The 16,867-nt window shown below is 38.0% G+C and overlaps 1 protein-coding gene across 3 annotated transcripts in view; it reads left to right on the top strand.

Annotated features, from left to right (window-relative positions):
• The window catches only part of LPIN2 (lipin 2), a 103,930-nt gene that overhangs the window by 11,011 nt on the left and 76,052 nt on the right, over positions 1-16,867 (top strand). Inside the window, exon 1 of one of the 3 annotated variants that reach the window (XM_069099713.1) lies at positions 10,973-12,708. The exons of the other annotated variants lie outside the window; for them this stretch is intronic. Within the exon in view, the coding sequence (XP_068955814.1) occupies positions 12,601-12,708 (108 nt within the window). The 5' untranslated portion in view covers positions 10,973-12,600. Of the gene's footprint in view, positions 1-10,972; positions 12,709-16,867 lie in introns of those variants that run through there. 3 annotated transcript variants of the gene reach the window in all.

Genomic DNA, 16,867 nt, shown 5'->3' on the forward strand with positions numbered 1-16,867 from the left:
CCACTGTACCACACTGTCAGAAACTCATTTTTGGCAAAGGATATGGACTTTCTAATTTCTTCAGTTTTTTATTTTACCATAATTATATCAGGGCCCAATAAACGACTGAATCCCAAATTTGAATTGTAAGTTGTAAAATAAAGTTTCTTGTGAATATTTAATTTATTTTAGCTTTGCTAAAAGAAATCTGTAGGTTGTAACTAGAATTAAATTTATAAAATTAGTTTGATGTTTCATAGGAGGGTGATTTTCCATTCAAACTAAATATAAAGGTACTAAACCTGGGGAAGAGGGACAAAGGAATTGCGACAATACCACAACTGCCGAACCTTTTGTTTCTCACTCATGTTGTTATCTCTTAGGAGATAGAAACAATTCTTCAAATATCTCAAAAGTTGCTCTCATTCTTCAGAGACTAAATACATACTAGCAAGCTGAAATTCAGACGTGGAAACATTTAACCACGAAAAGGAACATAAATAACTTTTTTTACCCTCACATCTGCTGTGGGGTGATTTTTGCTTTTGTCTTTTTCCCCAGTAAGAGAGGTTACAGACGCTAATAAGTGCTGGAATTTGAGGTAGCAAGACTTTGAGTGAGAATCCTAATTCAGGTACTCACTTTGTGGCGCTGGGTACTCTGTCAGCTTCGGTTTCCTTATCTGTAAGATGGGGATGATAATAGCGGCTACCTCCCAGGGCGGTCATGAGGGTAAAATGGTATAATGTTAATTCTTTGCAAACCTATGCTCTGTGGTGTTGTCGCTGTTACTGTTGTAACTATGCACTCTTATCATTATCAAAATGTGCATTTATTAAAACTTGTCAAATGTAGATCTCTGCCCCCGTTATAGGACGACAGATTTAAAGCTGGAAGGGACCACAGAGACTGTCTAGTCCAACACCTTCATATATTTCAGATGAAGAACTGAGGCCCGGAAATGTGAAGGGACTTGTCCAAGGTTACATGGATAGTAAGTGGCAGAGCTAGAACACCAAATCTGGTGTTCTTCCTACTAAACCACACTGTTTTTTGTACTTTCTTTCTTCCTCATATTTTTTTTTCCTTCTTAAAATGTACAAAAGGAATCTAGCTAGCACATTTAAAGACCCAAGGATAGGTGACTAGCTTATTAAAACATGACATTTCCTAAATAAAATAACTAAAGAAATTCTTTAGTTGGCATTTTAATTAGAAAGGGATGGATGGGTGAGAGATTGTGTTGATGGTCATAGATTGTTACCTATTAACTCCCATAGATGGAAAATTTCAATTTTTCAGAGCTTTCAGAGTATAAGTTCCTAAAATTCACCAATTTTGTATTTATAAGGGTGGCTAGATAGCGCAGTGAATAGAGCACAGCTCTGGAGTCAGGAGGACTTGAGTTCAAATGTGGCCTCAGACGCTTAACACTAGCCCTGTGACACTGGACAAGTCACTTAACCCCAATTGCCCTGCCCTCCCTGCTCCAAAAAGCAAAAACAAAAACAATTTTAGTATTTATAGAGAGTATTCATGAGAAGCTCTCCAGCCTTGCTTAATGGATGGAGGGTTAGACTTGGATTCAAGAAGAGTAGATTCAAGACCTGGCTCTAACACACTGGCTGTTATCATAAACAGTCATTTAACTATCACACACACTAGCTTCAAGCAGTTCTCAGAGACAAAGAAGTTGTATTCATGAAGGAATCAGTCAGTCAGTAAACATGTGTTAAGCATTTCCTTTGTACCAGGCACAGTGCTATGTGCTGGGGACACAAAAAGAAGGAAAAGGAAAGCCCTGCCCTCAGCAAGCTCACCATCAGATGTAATTCCCATGTTGAGAAATATCATAAGTCCTGACATTAATATATAGATTATTCATGTAACAAATGTTCCATGCATGGTTACTTCAAGAGACCCGTAATGTCACCTGTTAGCACTCTCTCCACTGACAGGTATAAAAATTACTCTGCACCTTAGTAAATGGTTCTATAATGAGTTGCTTGACTCATTATATTCACCTGTGGGCTGTATTCATTCTGTGGGCTGAACTTTTGGGTCCTTGTGTTTACTTAGTCTTGACTGGTCAGTCTGTTACTGAGTTTGTACTCAAAGCATCAGCTTTGCCAACGTACCATTAGAAATAGCTAGGTAGCACAGTTTATAGAGTGCTGGGCCTGAATTCAGAGAGACCTGAGTTCAAATATGGCCTCAGACACTTAATAGCTAGGCGACCCTGAGCAAATCACTTATCCTTTATCTGCCTCAGTTTCCTAAGCTGTAAAATGGGGATCATAGTAGCATCTACCTCCTGGAGTTGTGATGGTAAAATGAGATAATATTTGTAAAGCACTTAACATAATGCCTGATGCAGAGAACGCACTTAATAAGACCTTCCTTCCTTTCTTCCTTCCTTCCTTCCTTCCTTCCTTCCTTCCTTCCTTCCTTCCTTCCTTCCCTCCTTCCTTCCTTCCTTCCTTCCTTCCTTCCTTCCTTCCTTTTTTAGACCTTACAGTGCTGGCCCTGGTTCTGCTGGCCCAGGGTGAAACTAATATCGCATAAAGAGGCCTTAGAGAATATTTTTAGTCCTAAATACAGGAATGTCAGATATTTAACATTCCAAAAGAGATAATATGATTTTTAGGAGACTATGGGTGATTTTCTGACTGGATAATTAGTGAAAGTAAAGTTTCAAGTGTCACAATGCTTTTATTTTAACCTCTGTAAAGGAGATTACCAACTTCTTAATTCCAAATAGTTCTAATCTTTCGGAGGTTCTCCTTACTACTTAGGTATGATGCCCATGAGTATCAGGTAGCTGACTAGAGAACCTACCCTTACCATCTGGTTTGGATTTCCCTCCCCTCCTCTTCTCCCTCTCCTTCCCCTAGCTCCATGCCTGAAACAGCTTCCCTATCAGGAACTACTCACTCACTATTCCCTGCTCCTCATCTTCATACAGAGCTGGTTCATGGCGGAAGAAGGTCTTTACCTCCTTGTAACCTTCATGATTTGGGGGATCGAGCAGAACAGTCCTAATCCTTCTCTTTCATATCATAAGGCCAAACGAGTCCCTTCCAAAATAGAATGCACTGGGCCAAAGGTTCTTAATGTGGGATTTGTACATTTGTTTTTGATAAATGTGTTTCAACCTAATCGGTTTCCTTTGTAATCCTATGTACTTTATGCTCTTAAAAACTGAAAAGGGATCTCTAGGTTTCACCAGACTGCCCCTAAAAGAGTCCATGGTTTTTTCCTTTTTGGAGGGGCAGTTGGGGTTAAGTGACTTGCCCAAGGTCACATGACTAGTTTTTGTGTTAAGTGTCTGAGGCTGGATTTGAACTCAGGTCCTCCTGACTCCAGGGCCAGTGCTCTACTCACTGCACCACCTAGCCACCCCAGAGTCCATGTTTTTAAAAAAAGGTTGTAGAAGCCCTGTTTTAAACTAAGCCATGAGTGACTCGAGGCTGGAATTGTCTCTGCTCCCACCAGGGGAGGTAGACTTTTCATTTCCAGAGATAGGTTTCTAAGCTCAGAAGTTGAAACCCTGAATTCACTTTCAAATACAGACAAGTTACACAGAGTGGTTAGGTGTATAAGACTATCAGTACAATGTTTTACTTCAGGTTTTGTGGTTGGGCCTGGGAATCATCTGCTTAATATAGTTTCCAAGAGAAAATATATTCTGATTTTTCTAACTCATTTACAAATAAGCTTCAGTATGTTGGGGACTCCATGTATTCTTGAAACCATACTTCTGCGCTTTTGTACTTCCCAGCGTGAAGTAATTATCAGAAGAGAAGATAACTCTAACAAAAAAAGTTTGTGCTCCAGCCTTGTATCACCAACTACTATTGGAGGCTTACAGTTAGACCCATAGGCACATCCCCATCAGAACTCGCTGCCTCTTCCTCAACCCTTCTACCTCCGAATTTCCTCCTTCCTGACTAGGGCACCCCCATCTTTTCAAGTGACTTGTTCTGGCAGGCTTGGTTTCTTCCTCCGCTAATCACCTTAATTCACTTCACTTATCAAAGCAGGTGCCAAATATCCTCATTTCTTTGTCCATGACATCTTTCCCTCTTCTCTACTCAGTCATCACCATTATTCAGGCTTCTCACCTCTAACCTGGACTATTGTAGTAGCTTTCTAATCGGTCTTTCTGCTTCAGCTGTCTCCTCACTCTGATCCATTCTCCACACAGCTGGCAAAGTGATTTTCCAAAAGCTCAGGTCTCTCCCCACTCAGGAACCCCAGTAGTTCCCTGTTACCTCTGGGATCAAATATAACCTCAAACATTTTAAGCACTTAGAAATCTGGCTTCTTCCTAGCTTTCCAGCTTCTTCTACGTTCCTCTCCACCAGGCACCCTGTCCTTATATCCAGTGCTCCATCTTGGTGTCCTTACACTGGCTGTTTTCCATGCCTAGAATGTTCTCTCCTCGGGGAGATGCCCCTAAGTTTCCTGAGCTTTCTTCAAGTCTCAGCTCAAAGGTCTTTGGTTGGAAGCTGATAGTGCTTTCTCCTCTAAAGTTACCTTGTATCAACTCTGTATATATTTTGTATACAGTCATTCCTTTCATATTGTGACTTTCCCCGTCACAGTTTCTATATAGCTGGTTAACATAAGAAATTAAATGGGAATGGGAGAGGGGGGGGAGCCACAGGTGATGCAGAAAAAGTTTAGAAACTCAGAAATGCATAAAATATGTATAGTATTGTATAATATCAACATAATTTTTATAATTCAGACTTCTCTGGTAGTAAGGGAGGGCCCAAAATTTTAATGCAGATTTTTCCAGATGGGGGGAGGGAGGTGGGATGAGAGTGCCACACCCCTAACCCCCATGATGTGGAAGGGGTATGTCTAACCATTTACATATATGATCATCCCCTTCATTAGAACATTAGCTTCGTGAAGTTGAGGACTATTTTTACTTTGTACACAATGCCTAGCATATAGGTATAGAGATAAGGAGGGGACCACTGATATAGGGATCTCCCTGGATCTTGGCACCTTCTCTGTTACTTAGTCTTATAGAATGCCTAGAGGACTGAGAGGTTAAGAGACATGCCCAGGGTCATGTAGCCAATATTTGTCCAAGGTGGAACCTGAACCCAGATCTTCCTGACTTTGAGGCTGTCTCACTATCCACTATGTTGCTTGGCCTCTAGGGTCCTAGCAATAGTAATGTTTGTTCAATGATTGTGGATTGATTATTTGTTTTTCCAATGGGCCAGAAAACAAGTTGGTTTCACTCTGAATAGAACAGAAATATAAATGCCTTACTATAGAGAAATGAAAAATAATTTTGTATTGTCTTTCATTAGATAGTTATGAAGCAAGAGAAATTTAATTGTCCTTATGGTTTGTGACTATCTTAGATGATTCTTTGCCCAGATGATAACATTTTTCATGATTGTATTGTTGCATTTTAAGCACTTGGGAATATCTCGGGCAAGTTTTTCAGCCCTCATGTTGACTTTCCAAGTTACTTTAGAAAGCCTAAAGCACTTGGACATTTTCTTGTCAAGAAGTACTCTAACTTTTTCCTTATCACAGACTCTCAAAGGGTTTTAAACAGAAAGTTATGTGTACAATCCCTTGCTTTAGAGAAAGGATGAGCTCCAGTTCTATGGCAAGTTGTCCAGCAAGTTGTAGGATAGCTTTGGCTCAGGATACTGGGTATGGATCTGATGGGTAATTCCTTCTATCTTCAGATTCAGGCTTTCTTAACTTTTTGTGTGTCATGAAGTCCTTTGACAGTTCATTGAAATCTGTGGAATTTTTCTCATAATAATATTTGTAAATAATTGAAGGAGATGTTAAATTTCAGTTAGAGGTTAGTGAAAATCAAGATGTGTTTCTTTTTCCCTTCCAAGTTTATGAACCCCTTGAAATCTATCCCTAGATCCCTTGGGGGTTTGTGGGCCCCAGCTTATGGACTTCTGCTATAATGGTTTGAGATAGAACAATTCTGAGGTAAGAGGCAGGATGGAGGAAGCTAGATAACTTTTCAGTGTGACTTTTTTTTGGTGGATGTTTTGGAAATTCCCAGGATAATTAGGTAAAAGTTGGTTAGAACAGGTTCTGATGATCCCAAGATGGTAGTTTAAATTTTCTTGATAATTATTTCAAGTTGACAAACATTTCTAAAGTTCACAAAGTACTAGAAATACAAAGAGTAAAAAATTGAAAACTATCCCTATCTTTGTGGACTTTGTTTTACTAGAAGATACAGCTGGCATTTAGATAAGTAAAGACAAGCTAAATTGAGAAGTTAGAACTAACAGTGGGATACAGGGAGAGTGGACTGTACAGATCAAGAAAGACTTACTTTTAGAGGTGGTCTCTGATTGAACCATGAAGGAAGCTAAGAAATCCGAGAGGCAAAAGTGAAGGTTTTTCTGTGGGTTTAGAGTGAAAGAAAAAAGGGGTTTTGTTTTGGGCAATATATGAGATTGGGATGAGGGTTCTAGGTGATGTCCAAAAAGCAACTGGTGATAGAAGACTGGAAGATGAAAAAAGTTTAGGTCTGGATTTATAGATTTGGGAGTTGTCTGCATAGAGATTGTTATAGGGACTGATGAACTGGTGAGAGTGAGGAATGGTATAGACCCAGAAAAAACCTTGAGGAAAACTATGGTTGGGGAGCATGAAATGGGTGATGATCCTGCAAAGAAGAATGTGAGGAAATAATCAGGCAAGTTAGAAGAGAACTAGGGGAAAACAGTGTCAGGGAAGTTAAGAGAGGAGAGGGTCGAGTACTGTCTCTCCTGGACAGAGCGCTCCTGTGAGGTCAACTATGGTGAGGACTGAGAAAAAAAAACTCATTTCACAGTTGAAACATCATTGATAAGCTTGGAGAGAGCTATTCACATGCAAAGGGTCGAGAGAAGTAAGTGGGAGCTGAGTAAATAGAGGGAGTAAGGATACACTTTTCTATGAGTTTGGTTATAGGAGGTAGGAGCTTGAGTGATTGTCAGTTTCAAATGAATTCATTTAACTTTGCTTCCCTGCCTTCTCTGTTTCACCTTCTCTGTGTGGCCATCTTCTTCCCATTGCAAATTTGAAGTCTGATCCTGGGACCAACCTGAGCCCTCACCTTACCTTGGGTGACATTTAATAAGTTTGGGAGTCATAATTTCTGGGTAATTAATAATTTTATTACTATTGCATCTTATTAATAAAAGAATCAGTGACACTTTTCAATGCCAAAGACCCCCTCGTGGTGGTGGGCTTATACTTTATATACCCTTGAAAGAGTGGTCCACTTCCTGAAGGTGGCAATCAACTCTGATTGGTTAACAATTAGTGAGAGAGAATGAATATTTCAATAAGAGGTGAACCTATTCTAATTAGGGTCTTGTTGTAACACCGAGCACCCAAATCTTGGTCAAAGAGACTTATCAATTTCCATAACACCTCTCTGACAGAAGGGAGAATCCACATTTTTCCAGATCCTAAGTAAACACAATGAGCAGGAATTCACCCATTTGCCTACTAAACTTAGAATTTCTTTACTGTTTTTGATTAGATCTTAGCCTGGGTAAGTCTTTGCCCAAGATCTCCCACACTGGTTGATTTCTGGATGAGGAAGTAGAAAAGGGGAAAAACCTTGATCCTAAATCAATAATTAGTTATTAAATGCAATAGAGAAATAATTTACTTCCTGGACATCTCCATGCCACCCTGCAGAGTGGTTCTAATGGTCCTCCCCTTTCTAACACCCTTTAGATTTTGCCTTTCCCCATTAGAATGTGAGGTCCTTAAAGGCAAGAACTATCTTGCTTTCTCATATTTGTATCCTCAGAACTTAGCATAGTGCCTGGCATGTAGAAAGCCCTTAATAAATTATCTGATTATCTATTTATCTGTCTGTCCATTGAATGGGCAAGATTGTATTCTCAACCTTACCTTGCTGATTGTCAGTTAAATACAATGAAAAATATCTGGGAAAGTTTGGATGGATTTTAGAATATTCAAAATGGAAGAATCTTAGAGAATGGAGCTCAATCCTTTTATTTTACATGTAAGGAAACTGAGGCCCAGAGAGGTTAAGTAACTTGCCCAAATCATTAAGCTGGTTACTAATATAGTGGGAACTAAAACCTAGGCCTCTGTTATACTCTAATAAAAGTGATTTCTGGAAAAACAAGCTAGCGTGACCCACTGATAGTTCATGAGCTCCACCAACTTTTACATCGAAAGAACCAAACATTATTTTTAAAATAAAAAACACATTCAAAGACAATTAAGTAGTATAATAGGATTATCTTTGGATAGGAAATGTTCTGTGAAACCAGAGGTCAAATAAAATAACCTAGCTGCCAGTTGTTCTGACAGAGAACAGTAGGCCTTCCTGTATGCTGTGGCATCTTAAACTAGGGTAAAAGCAGGATAAACTAGTTAGGAACTCCTCCATTGGCAGGTAGAAGAACACACAAAAACAGTAGTATGAAGCATTTTTTCTTAGCTTCAGGGAAAAATTTTTCATCTTTTCAGAAAAAAAAAAAAGCTCAGATTGGTTTTATAATTTTTGAGTCTTTTGGGATAACTTTCCATCGACTCTCTCACTTTTGATCATACCTGCAATTTAATCTGTGTAGGACTTCCTAACTAGTAAAGAACTCTCACTGCCAATACTAATCAGCATTTTCTCTGAATCTTACATTCTTAGGGCAATGCCTGGGGCATTGGGAGGTGATGTGATTTGTCCTGGGGCATACAGCCAGTATGTGCCAGAAATGGGATTTGAACCCTAGCCCTTCTCAGGTCAGCTCTGTAGGTACCATATCTTACTGCCTCTCACTCAGTCATTATGAAGGATAAATGATTTACCACCCTTTGCAAAGTGTTTTAAGAAATGATTTGCTTCTTTGAAGCATGGCCAGAAGCATACTTCATGGACATTGTTGTAGCTGACAACCATCTAGTACAAAATTTAAAAAATAATAATAAAAGAAACCTAATTGTACTTGAACTGTGACCTTGTTATAAAGAATGTGGCAAGTACCTTTTATCCGTCCCTCAAGAATGGGAAAGAGGAAATATGTATAAATTAATTCCTTCGTTGCTGGGTATCTCAGAATCACCAAGAATGTTTTGGTTATGATTGGGGGTGGGGGAAGGAAACCCTCAGGGAGCAATCTTGGAATTCAGTACACCAGAATCCTTGGAAGAAAAAAACCTATGGTGTCCTGGAAGTAGGGACTGGGGACGGATAGTGGGGTGGAGCTTACTGAATGCTAGAATGGGGAAGTCTTCCAATTTTTTTTCTTATCTTCTTCCTCTTCTTCTTCCTCCCCCTCCTCCCCTCTCCCCTTCTAAATTTTGGCATTGTGGACAAAGCTGTGATCACTTCATTCCATTCTCCTTATGACTTTGCCTGTATTTCAGTTCTGGACTGTTCTCATCAAGTGACTTTTTAAAAAAATATCTATATAACTAAGTATTTTAAGTATCAGTATTTGGCATTTTCCTTCAAAATAATAGTGTTTGTGACAACCTTGATCTCCACTGAACCCAAGTGGAAACACCCCTTCCATTAAATGAGATAATAATGGTAGAGCACTTAGTGCAGTACCTGGAACACAGTAAGTGTTTTATAAATGTTTATCATTATTAGCTGTTATTACATTTCGGAGGTTTAGAAGCAGAATGAGTAAAAAGATCGAAGTAGAAGGAGTGACCTTTCATCCAGTGAAGCTACCATTGCTCTTCTAACATCTTTCTCACACATAATCTATCCAGTTGTGGTGGGCGTGTTCATGTACTTGAACATAAGAATATGAACTAGGAAGACCTTTTGTGACTTGGACCCATCATTTAACCCATCTGGGCTTCCTTTTCCTTATCTGCAAACTAAGGAAGTTAGACTAGGTAGCCTGTAAAGTACCTTCTAGAACAAAGTTTATGATACTGTTATGCCTCTTTCAAAACCTCTAAAATTCCAAGAATTGTACAATTTTCTTGCCTTTGTTTCACTTTCTCCCTTTCATACTTTTATTCTTTCTCTTTTTTTGACATTCTTTTTTTCATTGTCCCTTTGAGTTTTCCTTTCTTCTACTCCATTTGCATATAATCATAGATTTGTAATTTTAAATGACCTTTGAAATGATCAGTCCAACCCTCTCATCTAGTCTAACTCTCTCATTTGACAGATAAAAGAACTGAGGCCCATGGAGTTTTAAGGGCTTACTGAAGGAATAAAGCAACAGAATCAGAATTTGAACATAAGTATTCTGACTCCAAATTCCCTATACTGTGGCTGTCCCTAATATTATCTTTGGCTGCATTTTTTTCTTCCTCACTGTCAATTTCTCTCCTTCCCTCTCCTCCATTCCTCTTATGGTTTTTTTTTTTTCCTTTTTATTTCAATGAACTACTACCACCTTATTCCTTGTGTCTTTTTTCCAACCCTTTCTTTGGTTCTTGTCCTCAGTGGCCCAGGTTAGGTTTTCTGTTGCTGCCATCTAATGTTAGGGATGAAAAACTACAGCATGGCACAAATAAGAAATCTCTACAGTTTTAATAAATCATATAATGATATATTTTTAATTATCTTTTTTTCATCATGTGAGAAATTTGTGTGCTGTTTATATTCCCTAGGCTGTATATTCAACTAGACTGCAAAGTTCTAGAGGGAACCTTTTGATCCACTCTTAGCACCTCTGTACTGTAACTCTCTTTGTTGTTGTTGCTGCTGTTTTGCTTTTTGAAGGGCAGTTGGGAAGTGACTTGCCCAAGGTCGCATGGCTAGTAAGTGTGTTAAGTGTCAGAGGCCGGATTTGAACTCAGGCCCTCTTGACTCCAGGGCTGGTGCTCTGTTCACTGAGCCACCTAGCCACCCCTGTACTCTAACTCTTAAAATATGCTGCACAAAAATGAGACCTCAATAAATATTCTGATTGACTTTTTGATAATTTCCCTCTTTTTTAATAATTGATTTTGTTGAAGTTAGAACTGTATGCTTTCTTCAATAACCCTCATCTCTTGGTGCTTTGTGATATTGGGTAGGGGGGGAAGGGAAACTTTACTACTAATTTCCCTTACAAATATTTAGTAATTAACAATAATAATAATAGGTAACATATAGTACCTGCTATGTACCATTCACTGTGTTAAGCATTTTACAGTCATTATGTTACTTGAATCTCAGAGCCCTGGGTGGTAGGTTCTACTATTATCCTCATTTTACAGATGAAGAAACTGAGGAAGACAGAGGTTAAGTGACATGTCCAGGGTCACACAGCTAGGAATTAGCTTTGACCGTGGGTCTTCTTGACTCCAGGTCCAGCACTCTAGCCAACGTGCTACCTGATTGCTTTAATTTTGTCTGTTTTGAAAAGGGATATATGGATAGAATTCTTATGATGCATGGAGTAACAATGAGAATCAACTCCTCCACAATACAATGATGTTTGTTTGCTTGTTTGTTTGTTTTCTGGAAAGATGACTTTGTAGTCTTGGCAGTTCCATAGCTACTTACCAGCTGTGTGACCTTTACTGCAAAATGAAGACTAGATGACCTCAAAGGTCCTTTCCAGCTTTTATATTATCATTGACTCTGTGCTAGGTGGAGCTTTTCTATAACATTATTTTTTTTCTTGCTATAGAATCTGCATCTTAACTCATTACACTGACCTCGGTAAATATTGAATTGCCTGTACTGACTTCATTAGACTTTCTGAGTTTGCTTGAACTATGTTATTTTAGAATCTCTCCTCCCCCCATTGGGTTAAAAAAACAACAACAAATATTGAACTATTTTTTAAAATCAAAATTGAAAAAATCTAAAGAATTTTAAAAGGAAAATTGAGAGGGTTTTTTTCCCTCTAAAAATTTAGACTATTTACAACTTTAACCACCCTTGGCAAGTAATTTAAACTCAGTTTCCTCATTTGAAAATGGAAAGTTTGAGACCTGATGGGCTTCCAAGTTCCCTTCCAGATCTAAATCTATGATCCTATGATTTATCATGACTTTATTATGACTTATCAGACTCATAAACTCAAACAGCAAAGGTCTCATTCATAATTTAAATGAGATTTTGCACCATGATGAGGTGACACAAGTAAAAGGTTCTATTTTTTGTTCGAGTAGATGTTTATTGGGCATATGAAAACATTGCCCAGCTCTTTGGAAACCCCAGACCTGCTCAGAAAGTGACTGCTCATTTTTTTCTTAGATAATTTATTTGTTTGTTTATTTCTTCACTTGTGTACAGTCTTTTTAAAAAGTACATGATAAGTATAAAGAATTATTAACTAAATCCCTGTTAGTTTAATGGAAGTACCAGTGGCTGTCATGTGATTGGGCAGGACAGAGCACCTATCAGTATAAACATGTGGCAAAGTCTATCCCATGCCACTGCTTATCTTCTACCAAAGGAGAAGGGCTGAAGCAATTGAAGCAAATCTTATTGGTGAAGAAGTCTCATGTATTGACTTTTTTTTTAAAGAGCCATTTCCTTTCAGTTTTAAGCATATCACTGTGTCTGCAACGCAGCAACCCTCTTTCAATCTGGATAATAGCAGCAAGTTTCTGTATTTTTAATTTAAAGGTGTCTTTTCATCAATGCAAAAGACATGATTGAAGAGCTAGTTTAACTTTAAAATGTACCACTTAGAAGATGGTGATGAGGAGAAGGAGAATGCTAATGATAAAAGCAAATTAAATAAACCTGAAAATGCTTTTCTTGGAAAAACCTCTTCTGGTATCCTGGTGAGTTACCTTCACAGGTATTTTTCCCACCTTTGTCTAGTGATTCAAGCTGAATGGTACAGGGAGAAAAGCAATGGTCTTTTTTTCCCTTGGAAAGTTTTGTATTGAGGGGGTTTGTTTGGTTGGTTTTACTTGTACAAATGTCAATGAAAATTCAAAAAAATTCTTTATGGATGTGTGATTTAGGTGGTGCTTTGCCTATGTAATGTTAAAAACCTTCCCTTTTCTTAGTTAATACCTTGATCTCTAACCCTTTGACTTATATGTTAGAGCAATATTTGGCCATTGGGCTTTCCTTCTCTTTCTCGACAGTATGACCTTTCTTTCCATCATCTATATATTTTGTTACTTCTTTGCTTGTGTTACCAATTCTTAATTCCTTACATATTCTACATTTTCCCCTGAATAGCAAAAAAAAAAAAAGGTACATGCTGTAGTTTTGCTAAACTTTGTGATTCTTAAAGGGCTTTTTGAGGTTTGAAATAATGTTAGTTTCACATTCAGTTCTCATTGAAGCTTAAGTAAAAAGACATAAACTTGTATGGGAACAGTTTGAATGGGGGAGGAAGACACAAAGACAATTTAACCTAGACCTCAAGCTCAAAGAGGGCCTAAAATTCACCACACCATGAGTGTTAGAATTGTGTGATTAGGTTTATAATCAGTCTTGACACTGCATGGAAACTAGAGTTTTCTTCAGTAAGGGTATTTTTCCAAGAAGAGGCTGAGGAAAATATTTGTTAAATTATGACTCCCTTTTGGGGTGTCTTTTCTTGTATGTTTTTAATGTATCTTTATGTCTAAAATTATGATGAGGAATCGCAAAAACTGTTAGTGGCCTGGGCTTTTATGTACCTCAGAGAAAGACTGTGTCCTATTGACTTAAATAAACTTTAAGTGTTTGTGAGGCAAATTAGTGTTTTGAAATTGACTTTCACTGTATTATATATTGTAGTGAAATTGACCTTTTTCCCCCTTTTCTGTTCTATGCTTCAGAAATGAAGGTGTTATTTAAAACAGGCAAATGAAATGTTTAAATTTATCTCTCCAAAGTTTTCTCTTTTAGTGGTAGTAAGATAATACATAACTAATATGAGTTACAGCTAAGGCTAGTTAGTATTCCAGAACTCTGCATTAACTAAAGGTAGGACAGCTTAACACTTAGAAGAACCAGGAACCTATCAATCAATGCAAAAATTTTAATAGTTTCACTTTGAAATAAAAATTTACATCCTATCTCTATTTTCTTTGCCTTGTGGATTTTTCATATACATACATGTATGTATGTATGTATGTATGTGTATACATACACACTCATATATATGTGCTTGCACATGCCCAAAATAGCAGTTGACTCACCCTGGTCATTTGAAGTTTTTTTTTATTTGGGATAAGACAATGTTAACTTGTGTACATAAATTTGTCTTTTAAGTAAAATTAAGTGATAGTCGTTTTAAACTGAAAGAGAAAGAAATATAAATTGGCATTTGACTCTCTTCCTATAAAAACAACAAGCAGACAGAAACAAAAGCAAACATCTCTGAGTCCTCTAATATCCAAGCTGACCTTAGTTTTAATGTCATTTTTCGTTTAGCTAGTGTTAGTTTTCACAAAAGCTTCACTGCTACTATTAACCTGCTATCACAGTGACATCATGACTTGGCTGCTTCTTAATTTCAAATGCTTTAGTACAAAGATATACTTGTTTAGTGGTTTTTTTTTTTACTAAATATGATGCCTGTTATCTATGTGTGAGCCCAGCTTGGGAACACTAAAGAGAAATGTTTTCCTTCTAGAATGTGCTTAGGAAAGTAAAAATATAAAGATTACAAGGAAGTATAATACTGTACTAATTGGTTCTTTTATATGTAATTTTTGCTTATGCAGTTAAAAGGTACATATATACATATAGATATGTAGGTATATGTAAACTGTCAACAACCAAAACCAACCACAAGAATTACTTCCTCCTCTTGCTATTGATATTTTCTGTGTTGTCAGGTGATAGGTACTTGGTTAGCCTATCTGAATTCCCTCATACACTCTATGTAACACACTGTATGGAATCATGTGACCCCCTATGTCTCAAGAATGGTTGTGAGGAACTCTGATTTTTAAATGGCTTACAGGGTAGTACAGGTGTTAGCATAAAAGCTTTTGCTTATAAACTGTAAAATTTTCATAGGTGTTTATGGATTTTATAGTCTACAGACTATCTCCTTGTGTATAATACACTTTGTTCAAATCAACTCACATGCCTTCAGATCTAGGTAACTAACAAACCTCACTATTGTTTCATCATACACAGGTGGAAATGTAATCACAGTTTCATCTAACCATCAAACAAATTCAATAATCAAAAGAGGACCTAGATGGTAATTGTTGTTGTTTTTTTTAATTTTGGAGGCAACTGGAGTTAAGTGATTTGCCCAGAGTCATAGAACTAGTAAGTGTCTGAGGTTGGATTTGAACTCAGGTCCTCCTGATTCCAAGGCTCTTTCTGCTGTGCTACCTTAGCTGCCCCAAGAGCCTAGATTTTTAAAAGATTTTTTTCCCTTAAATATAATTTTAAGGGGTGGCTAGGTGGCTCAGTGAATAGAGCAAAGGCCCTGGAGTCAGGAGGACCTGAGCCTCAGACACTTGACACACTTACTAGCTGTGTGACTTTGAGCAAGTCACTTAACCCCAGTTGCCCTCCAAAAAGCAAAAAAAAAAAGGAAAAAAATATAAATATAATTTCAAGATAATGTGATTCAGAATAATAAAGATCACATGTTAAAATGAAATGTGAGTAATTCTAGGCACTTTTTAAAAATTGGGGTATTTTAAGAAGATAAATCTGCACACCTTAGGCAATAATGAAGCTCCTTTACTCCAATGGCCAAGTAATTTAATAATCAAATGAAAGTGTGACTTTCATAAGCTCCTCAGTACCTCCTACAGTGCCTTGTACATAGTAGATAGTCAATATTTCTTGAAGAATCACAGGAAATGATTAATGGAGTCATAGAAGGTTAGAGCTGGATTTCTTATCCAGGATCATAGAATTTCAGCTGAAAGGAACTTTAAAGACTATCTATCCCAACACTCTCACTTTTCAGATAACAAAACTGAGATCAAAAGACGGGCTTGCCCAAAGTCATCTGGGTAACAAGTGGGAAAGCGAGGATTTGAACTCATGTGCTCTGATTTCAAAGCTCTTTCCACCACCAGCATCTTAGCGGGTGAAAGGTGGGGGTATTAAATTGTTCAAAATCTAAAGTAGGTGGAGAGAGTCCCCTATAGTCCAGGCCTTTCTCCCAGTCAGATTGCAGCGGTCCTGTCCATTTGCTGGGGACAATGATTCTGGCCACCTCAGGGGAAGTTCTGTTACCCCACACCCTATTGATCAGCCACTGCCTTGTTTCCTATAGTCTTCCTGGCCTCCTATCTGCAGCCCACGCCACTTTTTGGCTCAGGCTCTGCACCAGATCTTGTATCCCTAATTCCAGATTGGATATTGTGTTTCCTCCATCTTCTCCTAGGCTAAGATGAAGAGGAACCACAATTCCCCAAATGCCTATCATTCAAAACATTTTCCCCCAGAAGATCTACAACCCTGACTGTCCTTGTGGGGCATTTACAATCTTAAAACCTCCCATCTTTTTCTCCACAGCACTCTATGTTGGGAGGGGCATGCTAACACTAACCTGTCTTATTTGTGTCTCTGGACTCTTTCTTAGGGGATTTTCTTTATTACCAAACAGTTGGGGACAGTTAGTTAAGGACTTGCTCTTGTGTTTATTGGTGTAAAGCTTGGGTATGTACTGTTGGCATTAGAGATTTGTAACATACCTTTTTTTAAATGATTAAAGTGTTAAAAGAATTGTATCTTTTAATAACAGTAGAAATTTTGACCTGGGGGAAAATTACTGTTTGTATCTGAACTTTGACTTAAACTTTGCTGATGTCCTAATTCCAGGTCATTCCCTTGCCTTGGCCTGTTTATTTGGTTAGGACGTGGTATAAAGGAAGCCAAGCTTGTACTGCCCCTCCTGGTATAAGTCAGTTCATGATATGGGGTTGGGGAGGATACAACAGCATTAATCTACTGTCACAAACGTTCTTGACTCCAGTTAGCATTCGTGCTTGCAAGTGTATGCTGTGGAGGATGGAAGGT

This window comes from Petaurus breviceps, unplaced genomic scaffold, assembly GCF_028583685.1.
Source record: "Petaurus breviceps papuanus isolate PSGF00001 unplaced genomic scaffold, PetGlider_PUasm1.0 38, whole genome shotgun sequence".
NCBI classification, from domain to species: Eukaryota; Metazoa; Chordata; class Mammalia; order Diprotodontia; family Petauridae; genus Petaurus; species Petaurus breviceps.